Source organism: Poecilia latipinna, unplaced genomic scaffold, assembly GCF_001443285.1.
Source record: "Poecilia latipinna isolate Pla-1442-1.1 unplaced genomic scaffold, P_latipinna-1.0 Scaffold26, whole genome shotgun sequence".
In the NCBI taxonomy this organism is placed as follows: domain Eukaryota; kingdom Metazoa; phylum Chordata; class Actinopteri; order Cyprinodontiformes; family Poeciliidae; genus Poecilia; species Poecilia latipinna.
Genome location: NW_015112642.1, coordinates 330,941 through 347,670, shown reverse-complemented (window position 1 = coordinate 347,670; position 16,730 = coordinate 330,941). Strand labels below are relative to the sequence as shown.

General features: G+C 36.1%; 1 protein-coding gene across 2 annotated transcripts in view; it reads right to left on the bottom strand.

The window, feature by feature from the left end:
* The window catches only part of gpr158a (G protein-coupled receptor 158a), a 91,220-nt gene that overhangs the window by 26,092 nt on the left and 48,398 nt on the right, over positions 1-16,730 (bottom strand). For both annotated transcript variants that reach the window (XM_015038297.1, XM_015038304.1), the window contains exons 3-5: positions 16,451-16,553; positions 11,469-11,695; positions 8,826-8,894 (exon numbers count right to left, since the gene is read on the bottom strand). In XM_015038297.1, coding sequence (XP_014893783.1) covers positions 8,826-8,894; positions 11,469-11,695; positions 16,451-16,553 — 399 coding nt within the window. The remainder of the gene's footprint in view (positions 1-8,825; positions 8,895-11,468; positions 11,696-16,450; positions 16,554-16,730) is intronic.

Here is a 16,730-nt window from a genome sequence, read left to right as displayed (position 1 = left end):
AAGAAAAGGGAAAATGATTTAACAAACATCCACAGCATAAAAAAAAGTGTATTCAGACAGAAGTGATTAAAATGGAAAACACTGAAAGGCTGAGAATAACAACAGGTAGTGTGCTAAATTTCACAGGATTTAAATTATCATGCACAGATTTATCTCCAACTGTTAATAAGGTGTTGATAAATCAGCGAGGCCTGATGGAACAAGAGAAGGAGTCACTCATCTGCTCGCTTAATCAACACTTTATTTCTGATTATCTTTTCTTCTGAACCGTTCCTCGTTTCAGCGCCCACCAGCTGGCAGCCATGCAGTTTCAGGGCCTGGAAAGCGTCCCATGATGTAAACCACCCAGCTGTGGTGCAACAAGCAGCTCCCAGATTTGTTATTCACTGCTAATAACTTTACCACAAGATTTGCTGTCTTCATTTAATTCCTAAAGATCACTTCTGAGTTAGTAAAACTGATCTTGCTTTGGCATAGAGACACCGACTTTCCCCATGAATTAAAAAAATTGTTACTTTTTAGACTTCAATTACAAATTAGCACAAATTATTTTCAGAACTCCTTATTGCGGATCCTTAAAAAGTCTTTAAATTCACATATCTGAAAGCAAGGCCTTAAAATGCCTTAAATTATTGTTTTTTTAAAGCAAGTTGGCCTTAAATACGTTAATCACACGTCTTAAATTTTGTCATGACAGGACTATTATTTAGTCGTATATTCTACGTATTTCTTTATTCCCGTGGCACTTTTCTGTCAGGCAAAAGGTTGGGTCACAACATTGCTAACGTACCCTTGCTAGCTAGTGCGCTAGTTTTTCTTTGCACCTATAATGGGTGAGTGCAAATTTATTGCCAGTTGTCTGGAAGAAGTTTGTATATTTCTTTAGAAACATAGGTCTTGAATTCTATTTATAATGGTCTTAAAAAGTCTTAAATTTGAGTTAGTGAAACTTGCAGAAACCCTAATTAGCAAAATAAAAGCTAAAAAAACAATAGAACACACAAGCATCCGAGTTACAATATTGTATAAATAAAATGAACAAATGCACCATAAAAAAATCCATGAGTTTTCATGTAAAAAGTAAACTCTCTTATACCTTCCTGTTGCAGCTAGCTGTGCTACAAAGATAAAGCTAACATTTATGAAAAAAAAAACAACTAACCACTTGAGAACAAAAATGGTTGTAGCTAAAAAAAATGTGACTAAAAGTAACTGTATGGCTTTTACATCAATTGCTCGTGGGAGTTATAAACGCTTCCCTTCATTCCTGCTGAATCTAGCTGTACTACAGTGCTAAAGCTAACTTATATATATATAAATATATAAAAACAACAACTAGTTGTGGCCAAAAATGGTTGTGGCTAAAAAATCCTGGCCATAAAGAACTATGACTTTAACAGCAATTGCTCATGGGAGTTTTAAACTCTTCCTTACATTCCCATTGGAGGTAGCTGTACTACAGTGCTAAAGCTAGCTTTCATATAAAAACAACTAGTTGAGGCCAAAAATGGTTGTGGCAAAACATTTTTGATCATAAACAACCCTGATTTTTACAGCAATTGCTCATTGAAATTATAAAGTCTTTCCTACATTCCTGTTGCAGCTAGCTGTACTACAATGATAAAGCTGGACACTGAAAGCTTTGCATCCCAGAATAATGAGAGCATGATAAAATAACATCCTTTGGGCCTATTTTTACATACGAGAACCAGTTTTTCTTATTATCATATGAAATTTAATGTGGTATACAATAACAGTGTGGAAATTTTCATTTTTCAGTCTTCAGAAACGGATAATCTGTTTCCAAGTTTAGACGTTCTCAGAAACACCAAGATTCTGTCAGACTCCTTCAGGCTCCGACTTCTCAGTCTTGTCAGTTTTCACAAATACTGACAAGACTGCCACTTGCATGATTTGTTGTACTATACTAACTCTCTGGGTTAGAGATTTGGCAGCTCTCTAGATCTGAAGCAGACAGTGACCTTACTGTAACGGCGACCCTGAGCAATAATTACGGCATTAACATAAACAGAACTTGGTTTGCTCCAAACACAAACAAAGCCCAAAAGGTTTCATGTGAGAATGGGAAAAAACCCAAACACGACTGGAAGCACCACAGAGAATATCACCTAGTGTTTCGTGCCGGGACGCTTTAGATAATTAGCTCTCGCTGCAGGGCAGGAAAAAATCATTTTAAAAAATAACATCAGGAAGGAAGTGGATTATTTTAGCTGTTAGGAGAAGCAGCTTCTAATGAAGTTTTAACAGGAATTCAATAAAAATGTAAATGTTCAGAGATTGATCCAGCTTCCTGTGTAGGTCATGGCCCCACAGGATATCGATTACAAAGACATCAATATCTTCATGTATCAGGTTATGGAGTAATATTGAAATAAAACAATCTAAATCTCTTTCTGTATTTAAAAGAAATTGTCATCTTTGTCTATTTTTAATGTATTTGAAATATATCTAGTAGTATTCTGAGTTGAATATGAGGCAGATATAAGTTTTTGCGTCTTTCTGTCCCTTAATTCTAACTTTGTTAGTTGTTACATGGACTTTACATTTTTTGTTATTGAGTGAATGAAATAAAAAAAGGAAAATGAAAAGTAAAAATACATTTCTCTGCACTCTCGTTTTTACATCTTCTCCACAAACTGATACGGTAAAGCAGGGGTGTCCAAAGTGTGGTTCAGGGGCCATTTGTGGTCGTTCGGGTGATTTTTTTCTGACCCCCAATTTACAGTTCAAGAAAGATTCAAATTAGTTTAGTAAACTTTTACTTTTACTCTGGATAATAGTATCACCAGCACAGTGGAAGATATTTTATTTTTTAATCAGAATTTTGACTTTTTGATTTTTTTTTCTGAGTTTTGACTTTAATCTCAGAGTCTACTGTTTTTCTCAAAATTTTTATTTTTTTTAAAATAATTTACTTTTTTCTCAGAATTTTGACGTTCATTTCAAAATTTTCTGTTTTTCTCAGAATTTTGACTTATTTTAAGAATTTACTTTTTTCAGAAGTCAAAATTCAAAAAAAAAAAATTTCCAGAATTTTGAATTTAAACTCAGAACTCTATGTGTCAGTTTGTCAAAAATCCTAAAAAATAACCAAACATTCTTAGTTATATGTCAGTTATGTTGTTAGCATATAAAAACGTAACAGTTTCTTCCTTGTTACAGGATTTGTAAACCTTAACTTAATCCACTCTTACAGGCTGTTCCAAATTTATTTGGTAGATTTGAAGAGAAAGACTAGATTTGCCTCATGGTGCAAAAACAATTAAAGCATTTCTGATTCTGAAATTAAAGTCTGAATTTTTTATTTAGTGGCCTTAATTGTCTTCCGTACTCATTTATGGTCATTTATCAGTCAGATTCAGCCAGATTCAACTGGCAAAGGTTTTCATCACATTTAGCTCCAAAATGAGGCTCCACTGTCCTGAAATTTATCCTCTAAATTTTATCCATCAATCAAAAGCAGTTTGTGATGGGAAACGGGTCTAAACGGCATACAGCTCCTGCAGTTGTCCAGACACTCAAACCTCTTCACCGTGATGAAGCGGCTCTGATGTGTTGGCGGTTTAAGTGTCTTGAAGGGAGGGAGATCAATAGATCAATAGGTGGATTGATTGGTTCAGTGATGCTTTTGATTTGGCAGCTAATCTATGTTAGCCTGTGGACTACAGGGCTGAAATGATTAATCAGATTAATTGTGATTAATTGATTATCAAATTCAAAGTCCAAGCTGTAAAACATGCATATGGCAACTCAAAGAGTGTAAAAACATCCAGATTTCCCAAAAATTAATCTTCACAAACCTAATTTATTTACATGTATCACCCAGTCCTACTGTCTAAAAGCATTTTTGAATAAGCGTTGGACTGATGGATGGATTTATTGTCCTTGGTTTGGATTTCTAGAGTAATAGTTTCCAACCACATTTAGTCATTCAATCAGCGTGGAAATTGAAAATTACGGCCTGAATGGAGTTATTGTCTCTACTGGCAGCTGAGCATGATGAGGAGAAGAGCAACTTCACAACGAAGCACTTATTGAAATGAAAATGCCAAAATAAAAACATCATCCGTGAGTCATCTGTCCGTGACGCAGAATAAACTCGCTGCTTTTGGTTTGCATAGCAGACGGTGCTGAATTTCAGCCTTTTGTCATCAAAACTACAACCAGCTAAAAAAAAAGAGGGGGGATTTCTCTCCATCTGAGAAACGCAGCAGCTCTGGAAATCATTTTGTCAGAACAGAAGATCTGATGCTAGTTTTAATGTTTTGACATGAAGAAACCGAGTGGAGCCGGTTTATGTGGTCATCATTTCCCACTCATTGCTTTTTGCTTCTTCCCTGATCTCCTCCAGAGCGACTGAGAGGGAGGGGATGCCGTTAAGGATAGGTGGGATCTTGTAATAGCAACGGATCCATTTTTATATGAAAGCTGACACTCCCTGCCACATGGGACGGCTGGCTTTCTGGAGGGAGGTAATGGTTTCTCCTCCTGCTGCTCCCTGAGGTGGGCTGAGTGTAAATTACATCCAGCTTGGCCTCTGCTCAAGGCAAGACCGGAGTCGAGTCGCAATTCCCTCCCCTCATCGCCGCTCAGATCCGGAGAGATGTTTCAGAGAGACGCGTCAGGAAACGCGGCTCTTTACTTTTTATTCTGAAGTTGAAATAACCCAGAAATGCACCTGCCAGGTAGTTTCTGTTTTTCATCTCTCTAGGGAAAAAATGTCAAACTCCTTTTTATTTTGGGCTGTGAATGTTCTTAAAGGGCCGGTGACGCCAGGATATACTGATAAAACCAATACACAGACTGGTAAAATGAATCCTTCTTAAAATTAAACTTTTCATTTTAATCATCTATTCGCTCATTTATTTATAACGTAATTTAAAAACCAAAAGCACGAGGCAATAAGAAAACACAAAATTGGCCAAATAAATAATAAAATATAAAAGCAACAGTGACTGGCCTAATCTCTCTGGAATTACAGGCTAAGTTAAAAAGCTGAAATGATATCTGAGATTTGAATTCAGCAACAGAAAGATCAGGTTTTTGAGATTTTTTGCAAAAAAAAAAAAAAAAAAAAAAAAAACAAAAAATTTTTTTGTGCTAATTTAGAAATAAGACATTTTTAACTTGGCAGCTAAGCTAAGCTCTTAGTATACCTGTAATACTCATCAGCAAGACACTGGAGTTTGTTTTGAGACAATAATTCCTTAATATTGATGAGAAAGTACCAGTTTTATTGGCAGATTATTTCATGTATAACATGGGAAAAATAATCTGTCAATGCAACAAGTATTTCTTTCCCAGATTTAAAACAATCTCCTATTGACCCGTTGTACGTGGCGTCACTCTCTTCAAAACTCGGACCGCTCCGCCATGACGGGCGTCAAAACAACCTATGAGCTCCTCCTCACCTGATGGCCTAACGTCACTTTTATTTAGCTGATTTCACAGTAAAAATGGTCACAGTACGCGGCGGTCGGCTGAACAAACAGACAAGAATAGAAACCAAACTTGTCATTTTATTTTATAACTTTTAATGAGGAAAGATACGGCGGTGTTTGCATGACTGTTAGCGCTTGGTGTAACCGCGGATTAGCAGCAAACACTTTATAGAAGGCAAGAAGATTAATGTTCATTTACTTTATAAGAAAGTATGATTAGAAAGATGTTAAATATCGCATTGTGGAGAAGGTACGCATCTAACCGTAACCATGGAGACAATGCCGCACCGTCTTGTAGCCTAGCATGTATGGAATAAAACCTGGTTAGCATCTCTTCTTCTGTACGTTTTTAATGCCGCTCCAGTTTAAGGGGAAACGCTGTTTATGGCATATTAAAATAAATCATGTGGTGTGAATTCAGGCAATCTGTAATTTAATAAACACATCAAGAGGGAGGAGGTACGGGTCGGTTTCTAAGCTAGCCGTTTCCAACTTTTGTAAACACCGCCGTCTGTGAGCCCCGACCAGGTGAGTTCAGAGACAAATTAGCTCGACTCGAACAAGTAGAAGCCATGAATAAACTGGAAAAACCAAATTTGGAAAACAATTTCAGTCACTCTGTTCAACACTCCCGTCCCTCACTTCCGACTTGGAACGACTGAATTACATAATTACAAACGAATGACTTGCTGAAAGGTTACTTGTGAGTAAGTTATGCCTTATTTTAAGTGCACTAAGATATTTGCACCAGAAACTACACCAAAAAAACTTGGTAAGACTTTTGCAGTGTGCTGGGGTAGGAAAAGCATTTCTCCTCCATGAAAGAAGCGGTGGGAGCAGCGTGCGTGTCCAGCTGCTTAATAACAGTAGAATTATTTAAAATGGAAGCAGCAGCAGCAGGGTTGGAGGAATATTTCAGGATCTATATTTAGAGTAAAGCTTCTCGCCCTTGCAGCTCTGGATTGTGTGCGATGCACAGGAGTCGCATGCAGATGCATCAGGGTGGAGATCGGTCCGGTGTCGAGCAAAGACATTAAACCATGGAAACGAGATCAGCGACGGCGGCCACTTCTGCAGAACAGATAAACCGAATCCAGACGCCTTCACTCCGCAGATCTGACTTAATCTACAAAGTGAAGCTCAACCCTTTACAAGCCCTCTATTTTTAGCAGCCGCTCCCATCACTACGCCAGCTAGAAACAGAAATATCTGCCTTTCATTCATTCGCTGAGCAATAACCTGGCTCCCAGGCTCACTTTCATTCTGCACATTTTAAACATTACCACTTTCCAGGACCTTGTCGCAGCAAATTGCATTGATTAGCCAGCTCTAAATCAGCTGGCTTTAATTACGTTTACTTTGTATCGCTTCACAAGGCGTGCAGCTCTGCATGATTGCAACTAAATTGCAATTATCCATTTCCCTGAGCACCAAAGAGGAAGATATAATGGTGGCTCAAGGTAAATCAATGGGTTCGTGGGTGTTAGGGGGGAGCCTAATCATCTGAAGAAATGATGAGGTTCTGCGGAGGTTCGACTTGAAATAGAACTGATCGACACAAATTGATTTGTTTTTAAAGTAATTATACTCTCTCGCACTTTATATTAATTCAGTTTGTGGCTAATAAACCCCCAGTTTGTCATAAGCATCATTATATCCTTTAAATAGGACAAACTGAGACAAAAGGAAGCTGATCTAAAAGCTTCATATGAAAGCTTAACATGTTTTAAATCCTTTACCCACTTTATTACAGAATCAGTTGCTTAATTTTGATCCCAAAGCCAGAAACAAGTGCAGTCAAGTTTACATACGGTGGACCCACAGTGAAACTAGAAAACAATACCACTAAAATTATTATAACTGTCTATTTTAATAGTTCAAAGACCAAATGTGCTTTAAAGGTGACCTATTATGCTTAACATAGATCTATGTGCAAAACACAACATGTTCATTATATTTTCTTCTTAGATAATGATCAGTACGAGATGTTTTAGGGCATCTTGTCACTTGAAATCCAAATAAGCTCAGCATTTACACTCGCATGTCAAAATGGCTGCAAACAGATGCTCAGTTAGACAACCATACATCTTTGAAAAGCAGAAGTAGAGCCTCCTGCACAACCAACAGGAATGCAGAAAGTGGTTTCTGGATGACAAGACAACAAACAAAACACTCATCTTTTCCATATACAGCGGATACAAACATGCTGGAATTCCATTTGGGTTGCTAGGTAACGGGGCCGGGCGTTGCTGCGGTTGCTAGGTAACGGGGCAATGCCCTCAAATGTGGTTCAACAATCGGGGGGGTCTTTGAAACGTCTCACTTTCCGTAAACCAAAAATATCAAACAAACATGCCTCCTGTCATGTCGTCCAAATATTTCTCAATGCAAAACAAAATCTGAAAATTACAGATTTCAATGTTTCTTCTTAGATTTTACCCACTGCTGACTTTCAAAGAGGGAGAAAATGCCTGGGTGTGGTTGGCATAATGCGTCTGTATTTAATTAATTAAAACACCTCCTAAATTAAAGAAAACACACTGAAAGGAAGAAACTGTGTGATTAACTGAGAGGCAGCATGTGAGGCTCTTCAGCAGATGGCGACTTGATGGTGTATGTTAGGCAGGGGGTCACCAACAAGCCGCAGGATGTTTGCTTCTGCCTCTTCTGCTCTCTCACACTCACTCTCTGCTCATCAACAGAACCAGACGTACAGGAACACAGAAGCTGAATCATGTGTTTTCTCTTTAGAGAAAGACAAAGTTTGAAAGTATTTCTGGTTGCAGAAAATGCGCACAGTCATTGTGGAAAAACTGCCATAACATCAGCCTTCAAACTCATTTTCATTTGGGCCAAATCAAAAATCTGAATGCTCTTCTGTGCCAGAACGTCTTGATAAAACCAATTAAACGGTTAAGATATCGATAAACAGCTGTTTGTTTCAGCATTCAGTAAGTGTTACTTCAGATTAAATAACATCGATCATCTTCTCACACTGGTCAGTCCATCCAGGATTTCTAAGGAATTTTTGCGCTAAATGATAAATGTGACTTTGTATTAGTCAGCGTATCGATCACTTGACGTCAAGTCAGGCTGAGGCAGCAGTTACTTTAACTTAAATTTGCAATAAATCAGAAAAAAAATGTGGGGATCTGTTCATTTTACCTGAATTTTGTGGATTTGTGAAAAACTGCAGGTTTATTGATGTAATTTGGAGTTTAGAGGGCCACATAAAAAGCTACGACGGGCCAGATTTGGCCCCTGGACCTCGAGTTTGACATGTGTGCTGTAGAGTAAACGACTAACTCCAGGTTGTCTTGATTCAAAATAAATTAAAGTAGATGTTTGCGCAGAGCGTCTTACCGGAAAGTAGAGGAGGAGCGCGCCGCAGAGAATGGTCTCCAGCAGGACCAGGCCTGACGCCCTGATGCTCTGCCAAAGCAAAAAGACGTTACAGGTTTTTAATTTATTTCTTTCAGGATGAGTCAAAACAAAATGAAAATAAAAGTGAAACAATTCTTATTTGACTTTACATGTTAAAACAAAACATTTCCAGTAAAATCTTATGTTACCTTTCCAAATCCATAATTTAAAAAACATGTTGCACAAAGTTATCTTTAATAAACAGCTGTCCAGTTATTTTAAGCGTTTTTATTATTTTTCGGATTGTTTTTCATTGCCCGTATGGTTGAACTCATGATCTCTGTGTTAAAATTTTCTTTGGTGACTCTAGAAACGTGACATAAATCTTTAATATTCAAATTGTCAATTTAATAAAAACATTTTTTCTTGCATATAAACTCTAATAAGTTATGATGTGATGTTAAATCAAAGTGGTTACCAAATGCCTAAAGAGTTTAGCTAAAAGATATGAAAGAAAGATTTTCTGCCTCTTTATTATTGGGCATGAAAAAGAATAAAGTAAAAGCTCTTCCTTTAAAGCTTTTTTTATTATTATTTTTGATGGAGTCACCATTTCAAGCACGTCCTGTTCTTCCTTTATGCAATATATTTTTGTAACATTGTGTCCTCTAATTGACAAGATGCTTGAGGGGCTCTCAGAAAGAGGAATACAGCTGTGCCACCAAATTAAAAATACATACAAAAGAAAAGTGAAGCCTGACTTCTCTTCACCACATGAGGGATGTTTATTTTATTTTGAATCAAAATAAAACATACAAAGAGGTTTTAATGTTTTATCAAAATTCTATAAATAGATTCAACAGTAAATAATAATGTGGATATGGAAGCAGATTTTAATAAGAAAGTTTTGCTGCACTTGCGTTATCATTTTATTAAATTTAAGGACGATTCCTGTAAAGATAAACAAGATATTCTGACCAGTATTAACTGATTTTGATTATCCAATTAGTGTTCGACTGGCTGGTTTGAAAGGCCAAAGTGTAAGCACCAAACCAAATACTAATACAACACTCTTCAATGTGGAAGTCGTCATGATGGAAAGAGAACTCAAAGTCAGTTATTTTCAGTTACACAGGTTAAGCTTTTGTTTGTTTGGGTCATTTTGCATCTTTGTCATTTTGCACTTTTACAGTTTTGGCCTTTTTGTACTGAACTTTATGAGAAGGATCTTAACTGATGCCAACTATGAGGATGAAATTTGATAAGAGATATCAAATAAGCTGAATGCATTTCAGCAAAGCTGCTTTGTCTTAACAAAAAATGAATGAAATGAATAAAAATATTTATTAAATTAAACATAAATTAAACATCTTAAGAGGTGAATTTAATAAAATATTTGCTCTCATATATACAGTTGTACGCAGACATCTTAAGCCATCAATTAATTTCTCTACTTTTTGCTTCAAAGATGCCGTACTGTTTTGAAATCTGTTAAAGTTTTCCATGGTTCTGTACATGAACGTTATGTGTTTATCTACAGTTCACTTACTTTGCTCCAAATCAGTTCTTGGGTTTGTTGACTTGTGATATTTTCTGGTGATTTCTTTTCACACATAATACAAAACAAATGCGCTAGCCTAGCGCTAGTTGGAGAAACGGCTCGTGGTTTTATACCAAAGACGAAAGAGAAATCCTATAACTGCTAAAATCTGACATTTCTCCAGTTTTGCTTACATTTTGTAAAGAAAACAGTTCTGGTCAGTGTCTTCCTCAGAGGTTTTTGTGTTGTTTTCTTGGTGCAGCGCCACCACAGGCAAGGAGGGGAACAGCTTTCTTAATTAGTTTGGTTCATTAGGCACAGTGTAATGTGAAAGTGAAGCACACCAGCTGAAAATGTAACAAATGTTGCAACTTTTGTCCCGAATCAAACCAAATCTACCAAACTACCTGGTGTGAAAACACCACTAGTGATTATATTTTGAGTAATGTAACTATTAGTTATATTAATTAGGAGGAAACCAATTTATTAGTGTAAATTTCCTTGATTGGTTGATTGCTTTAAACGTGAAGTCGATTTTATCCACTGATCTCATCAACCTCTGCAAAGGTCTAGAAATCAACCTCTGTCCTCTTCTGCAGGTTTGACTGACAGACCGACCCACTGAGTCACGTCTGCATGTTTGTTACCAACTCAATGACTTTATTTCTATATTTAGCATCAATACAGACAGAAAAATGGTATTATCCAAAATCAGGATCAGCTTTTTAAGGATCAGCAATCGGCCAAAAAAATTGCAATCGGTGCAAACCAAATATTAATTAATTAATTTTCTGAATTGTTGACATTAGCTCTATAAAGAAACTAAAAACAAAGCCTTTAAAAATATTAATAAAGGTCATTTTGAAGGTCTACAGAAAAGTCTTACTTTTTGAGGTAAAATAAAGAATTGAGGGATGATTCAAGACTTTTGCACACTACTCTAATTTTTGTTTAGTCTTTCCTTTGAGCTGTTTTAATGGTCTGGTCTGGTGTGGTATGGTAAGGTAAGGTAATTTTATTATATAGCACATTTTCAGCAACAAGGCAATTCAAAGTGCTGGTGCCCTGACGGCCGATGGGGAGGGTTAGCTCATAACGCCTACCTTATTCCTGCGAAAGTGGTATATGAGCACCATGCTGATGAAGACGATCAGCATGCAGAGACACTGGAATGAGAGCACCGCCAAGCGAAGGGCGCCGTCCTCCAGCACCACGCAGGGAGAGTCGTCTTTGCAGAAAGCACAGCCCTGCTGGCAGGGCAGGCAGTCGCTGGGAGAGCCGTCATCTTCACCAGGACCGCCAAATCCAGCTTTCCTCGTTCGCCCAGGTTCTGCCAGAGGACGACGACACGGTCAAACTTTGCACACATCAACGACAAGTGAAGGCAAAAAGTAACAAGAAATAATTTTCCCACATATTGATTTTGTGTCCATGAACTAGAATATTTGCTGCTAGAAAAAAAGATATGTTCGCAAGAGAGCAGTTAGGTTAAGTTGCCTTGGGGAAATCTGACGAAAGTTGGGATAAGATGGTAAAAGTAGGAAACTTCCTAAAACTTTAAAGTTGAAGTTTATACCATATGTTTTGTAACACTGCTACAGTTGAGTGCAGGGACACGGCGAGGGAAGATGAACAAATTCAGAACTTTTTCTCTATGAACAGCTGTAGGTCTCAACCACACTGCATTTACTGGGATTATTTTAATCTGAAAAACTGCAGCAAACAGTGACATCCTTCCATTTCTATCCCAACTGCAAAAAGACAGAATCTTACCAAGTATCTTTGGTCTCGTTTCTAAAATATCTAAGTACACTTGAAATAAGACAAAACTAACTCATCGGCAAAAAATATGAGCTTGTTTAAGTCAATAATTCCTCAATATTGATAACAATGTAATAGTTTTACTGGCAGATTATTTCATTTAAAACATGGGGAAAATGTCTTATTAGAGTTTTCTAGAAAATTTTTTTGAATTTTTTGAGTGTTAAAAGTTGAACGTTTATTAGAAAAAACTCAAATGTTGACATCAATATCAGAAATTTTCTAGAAATAATTTTGACATCCAAGTTTCAGAAGTTGAAAATGTGTGACTTTTGAAACTCAGAAAATTTCCAAAAATTGAAAAACTTTTAATATGTACTAACTGGTTCTCACCCTTCAGAAATCATGACTGAAAGGTTTTAGACAGCTGCTTTTCCAATGTCTTTTTGCAGTTAGCTGTGCTGCAGTACTCAGAAAAGCTTGAACAAATTAGGAACATAACTCATTTTCAGTTATTTTTTATGCTTTCCTCTCCTTTCCACTCAGCTAAGGATTTAACATTTTCTATAAAAAGTCATCTAAAATTTCTATAATGTTTTCCCATAAAGTTTTACTTTACTTACATTGTTTTCTTGTTTCCATTTCAGGAAATACAAGCAGAGGGAAGATTTTTTTTTTTATTATTTATTGACATTCTTGCTGGCTTGTAGTAGAGTGAAGCACCACTGAATAAATACGATTATCCTTCTTTGACCTGAACAGGTATCATTGACAATGTGTCAACACAGGAGAAACCAATCAATATGTGTGAACATGGACAGTCAACATCCACTTGTGCTGAGCTCCTGTAAAAACAGCTACCTTGTAAAAAAAAAAAAAGGAAAAAAAAACTGTTAACTTTGTAAGGTCACTGTAAAATAGAAAAATAACAGCTTAATGTTATTTAATAAAAAAATGAAACAATTACACAGGAAGTGATCAAATTGCTGTTATTTAAAACAGAAAAGCAAAAATTCACCCTACTGCTGCTAAAATAAAGAAGATATCACAGATACAATAATTATTTCTATGTAGGTATATTATATATAAGCCAGGTAATATTTAGTGACTCGTATGGAGCCACAAAGATGTTGTTTTATTAACTTTGGGCTTGAAAAGGGGAAGTGTTATGTATTCCAGGCACATGGTGCCATTTTATAGCACAATCAACCGACCATGTTACCTTCAGTTGTTATAAAAATGTTATATATGCAACAAGGTTTCATTTTAACAATATTATAGATGTGAAGTTTGTCAAAATCTGTTTATTTATTCTTTGAATTCATTTTGTTTAGTGAAGAAGTTGCTTCTCCAGATATTTATTGGTGTTTTACGTTCTGTTACCCTGCTTTTGGCAGTTGGTAGTTACTATAGCAACCAGTAACTGATAGCTCCTCCCCCTTTTTTTCTGTTGCCGTCGGTAACTGTGGTATGTATTAGGATCAGCTCTGTGTTTTCTTTACAGGTGTTATATTTTAACATATATTTTTGACAAATGTAATCATATTCAGTGTTTCATCAGTAATTTTGCTATGTTTCGTAAACATTTTTAACTGTCATCATAATTAATGTCCATTTTAGCCATGTTTAATTTTACAAATGTTAACTGGTGCTAACTGCTCATTGGCAGATATTGTTTTGTAGTTTGTTTAGGGTTATTTATTGTATTTTATTTAATATATTGTAGCAGAAGCTGTTGGACTGATGTTATCCACTAACTTGATTTGCTCTTTTGTAAGAATAAATACAGTGAATCTGAATTTGTCTGTTTTGAAATCAACCATATTGAGACAAAACATAGAAGGGTTACAAATATATGGCTAAAAAGAAATTTGACTTCAATATTTGACACTTTTTTATCAAAGAAAAAAGTGAAATCCTACAACCGCTAAAATCTGACACTACTTCATTTTTGTTTATTTCGTGAAGAAGGAAGTTGTGCTCATGTCTTCTTCAGAGGTTTCCATGTGGTTTCCTTCAGTGGTTCTTAGTGCGGTGCCTCCAGAGGAGAGGAGGGGAACAGGTTTTCAAGTAATTTAAACTGTTTCACACAGTGGAGTGTGAAAGTGAACTGCAGCAGCTGAAAATGTACCAAATGTTGCAATTTTTGTCCCAAATTGAACAAAGTCTACCCGAAAACCATAGGAAGAAACTTTAACAGTAATGAGCCTTGTAAAGACTAAAAATATGCGCTTTTCAAGTCAACCTCAACCTAAAACTACTCAAAAACTATCAGTGAGACTGAATATGTAGTTAAATAAATGGATTGAAAAAGAGTTCTAAAAATAAGAAACTTGGACAGAACGAATGTTTTGATTACAACAGCAAACGCTCAGGAAAACAAAACAAACTGTACATAAATAAACGGGTAAAAAGAGAACTGTTTATTGGTTTGTATAGAAACCCCTTGAGAGACGCCCATATGGCTGCATAGATAACAGATTACAGACTTATGGAGCTTTGATGGGGGCTTTACGGGAAGAAGCTATTGTCTTTGAAATTTGAAGGGATTTTGCCTTTAAAAAGAACTGTCCCATTTTTTTTTTTCAAAGCCCATCACCAATCGCTTCAAAGGGACTACTCATCTCCGTAGCAATGAGTCACACGTATTTTCATTGGTTTGGTACTACTATGGTCAGAAGAAGCTTGGATACAATAACTTTATATACATAGAAGTGAGTAGAGTGGCTTCTACTGCAAAATGATGTTACGGATTTTTTTTTTATGGCTTTCCAAGCCAAACTTTGCTATTACTGTTATCATTTCCAATCTATTGTAATGGAAAAAGTTCAAGAAGACACCAAAAACTAGAGCAAAAATAAACACATTTCCAGGTGTGAAACAAGAACATTCAAGTTAACTATGAGCTCAAACATATTTTGCAAAGACTAAGCGAACAATATGGTAAAAAAAAAAAAAAGGAGACCAGAGGGAGTTTGAGTGGGATGAAGCAGGACGGAAAGATGACTAAAATGAAAGCTTGGTAGGGAAATTGAAAGAGGGCAGGTGGAAACCACTGGGGGTCTGTGTTTGCAAAAAGCCTCCTTTTTAATTAACTCACAGCAGACAGAATAAACTGCAGATAGAAACTATCATTAAAAAGATATTTCCCATCTCGAACTGGATTAGCCTCCCAAGGTGGCGAGGCTGCGTCCATTTCCAGACCGAGACCATAAACGCTCATCATAAACTTTAATGAAGGGGAAAATGAACTTACTGTTCAATCTTCGGCCATATTTTGGGATAAAAAAGACCTCACAGCTGCCTGTCATAAACAGACATAACTTATAGCATCTGTGTGCAACTCAGAAGGCATCAACAACATCAGATTTATGCTAACGGAACTACAGAAATGACAATCATTTTTGTTCAATTAAAGGACACATTTTAGTCTGTTTAATTGTTATTTTACTTAATTTTACTTATTTGGTTTGAGTAAGAAGGCCAATGACTCGAGACAATGAAGTCTCATGAAATGAATAAGGAAAAACAATATTTAAGAGGAGAGCAAGTGGTGGATCATCTTTTTAAATGTTCACCTGACCAATACCTTACAGTATGTCTAAAGTCACACCAAACTGGACTGGAACAAAAATGCAAATAATGTTGAGGTAATATTTAAGCAGAGGTGGGTAGAGTTCACCCACCTCTACCCACCTGAAATTTTACTCAAGTAAAAGTAAAAAGTAGCGTCCAAGAAATTACTCAAGAGTACAAAAGTATTTGGTAAAAAGTCTTCTCAACTACTGAGAAACTGTCGAAAACATCAAACAATTAACATATAAAAAATTACACCATCAGACGGACCAAAATATAAAGTTATGTGGAAATAATTCATAGCGGAATTATAAAATAACAAAATACGGCAAAATAAACATTTTTCAAAATAAAACTTATTAAATTTGAACAAAAACTGCAGGTGTATGTCTGTGTCTGGTGAATGTTTGGTTAAAACGTTTTTGTTTTTCATTCATTTAAGTTACTCACAGAGTATCCAGAAATTCTACCCAAGAGTACCAATACTTCATCATAAAACTGCTCAAGTACAAGTAAAAAGTCAAACATAGTTAAAATACTAATAAAAGTAATTTTTTTTTACTTTACTCCAGTAAATGTAATTATCAACTCTGTAGTGTACCGCTGAATACACATGCTACTGTGCTGAATTACAAACATTTTATTGATATTATCTCACTCAGTTAAACTCGCCTTGAAGCTGCCATTCAAATCAAACACATGAACAATGTTAACATGCAGAAATCAGCATAGATTTGTTATAACTTACTTGTGAAGCCATTGACTGCCACTCTGTTGGGGTGGTAGAATCCCTTTTTACACTGGCACTGGTATTTATCCAGGACAAACCCGTGACCACGCAGCGGCAGACACTAGGAACAGAAGAGCACATGCACCGTGCATCAACTACAACAAAATCATTAAAAATAAATGGAACACAATTAGGGATGCACTTGAGTGTTATCCTATATCAAAAGGGAAACCATATATTTTTCATAATATGCTGAATGAATTAAAATCACAAAAACCTAACATAATTTTGTGTAAAA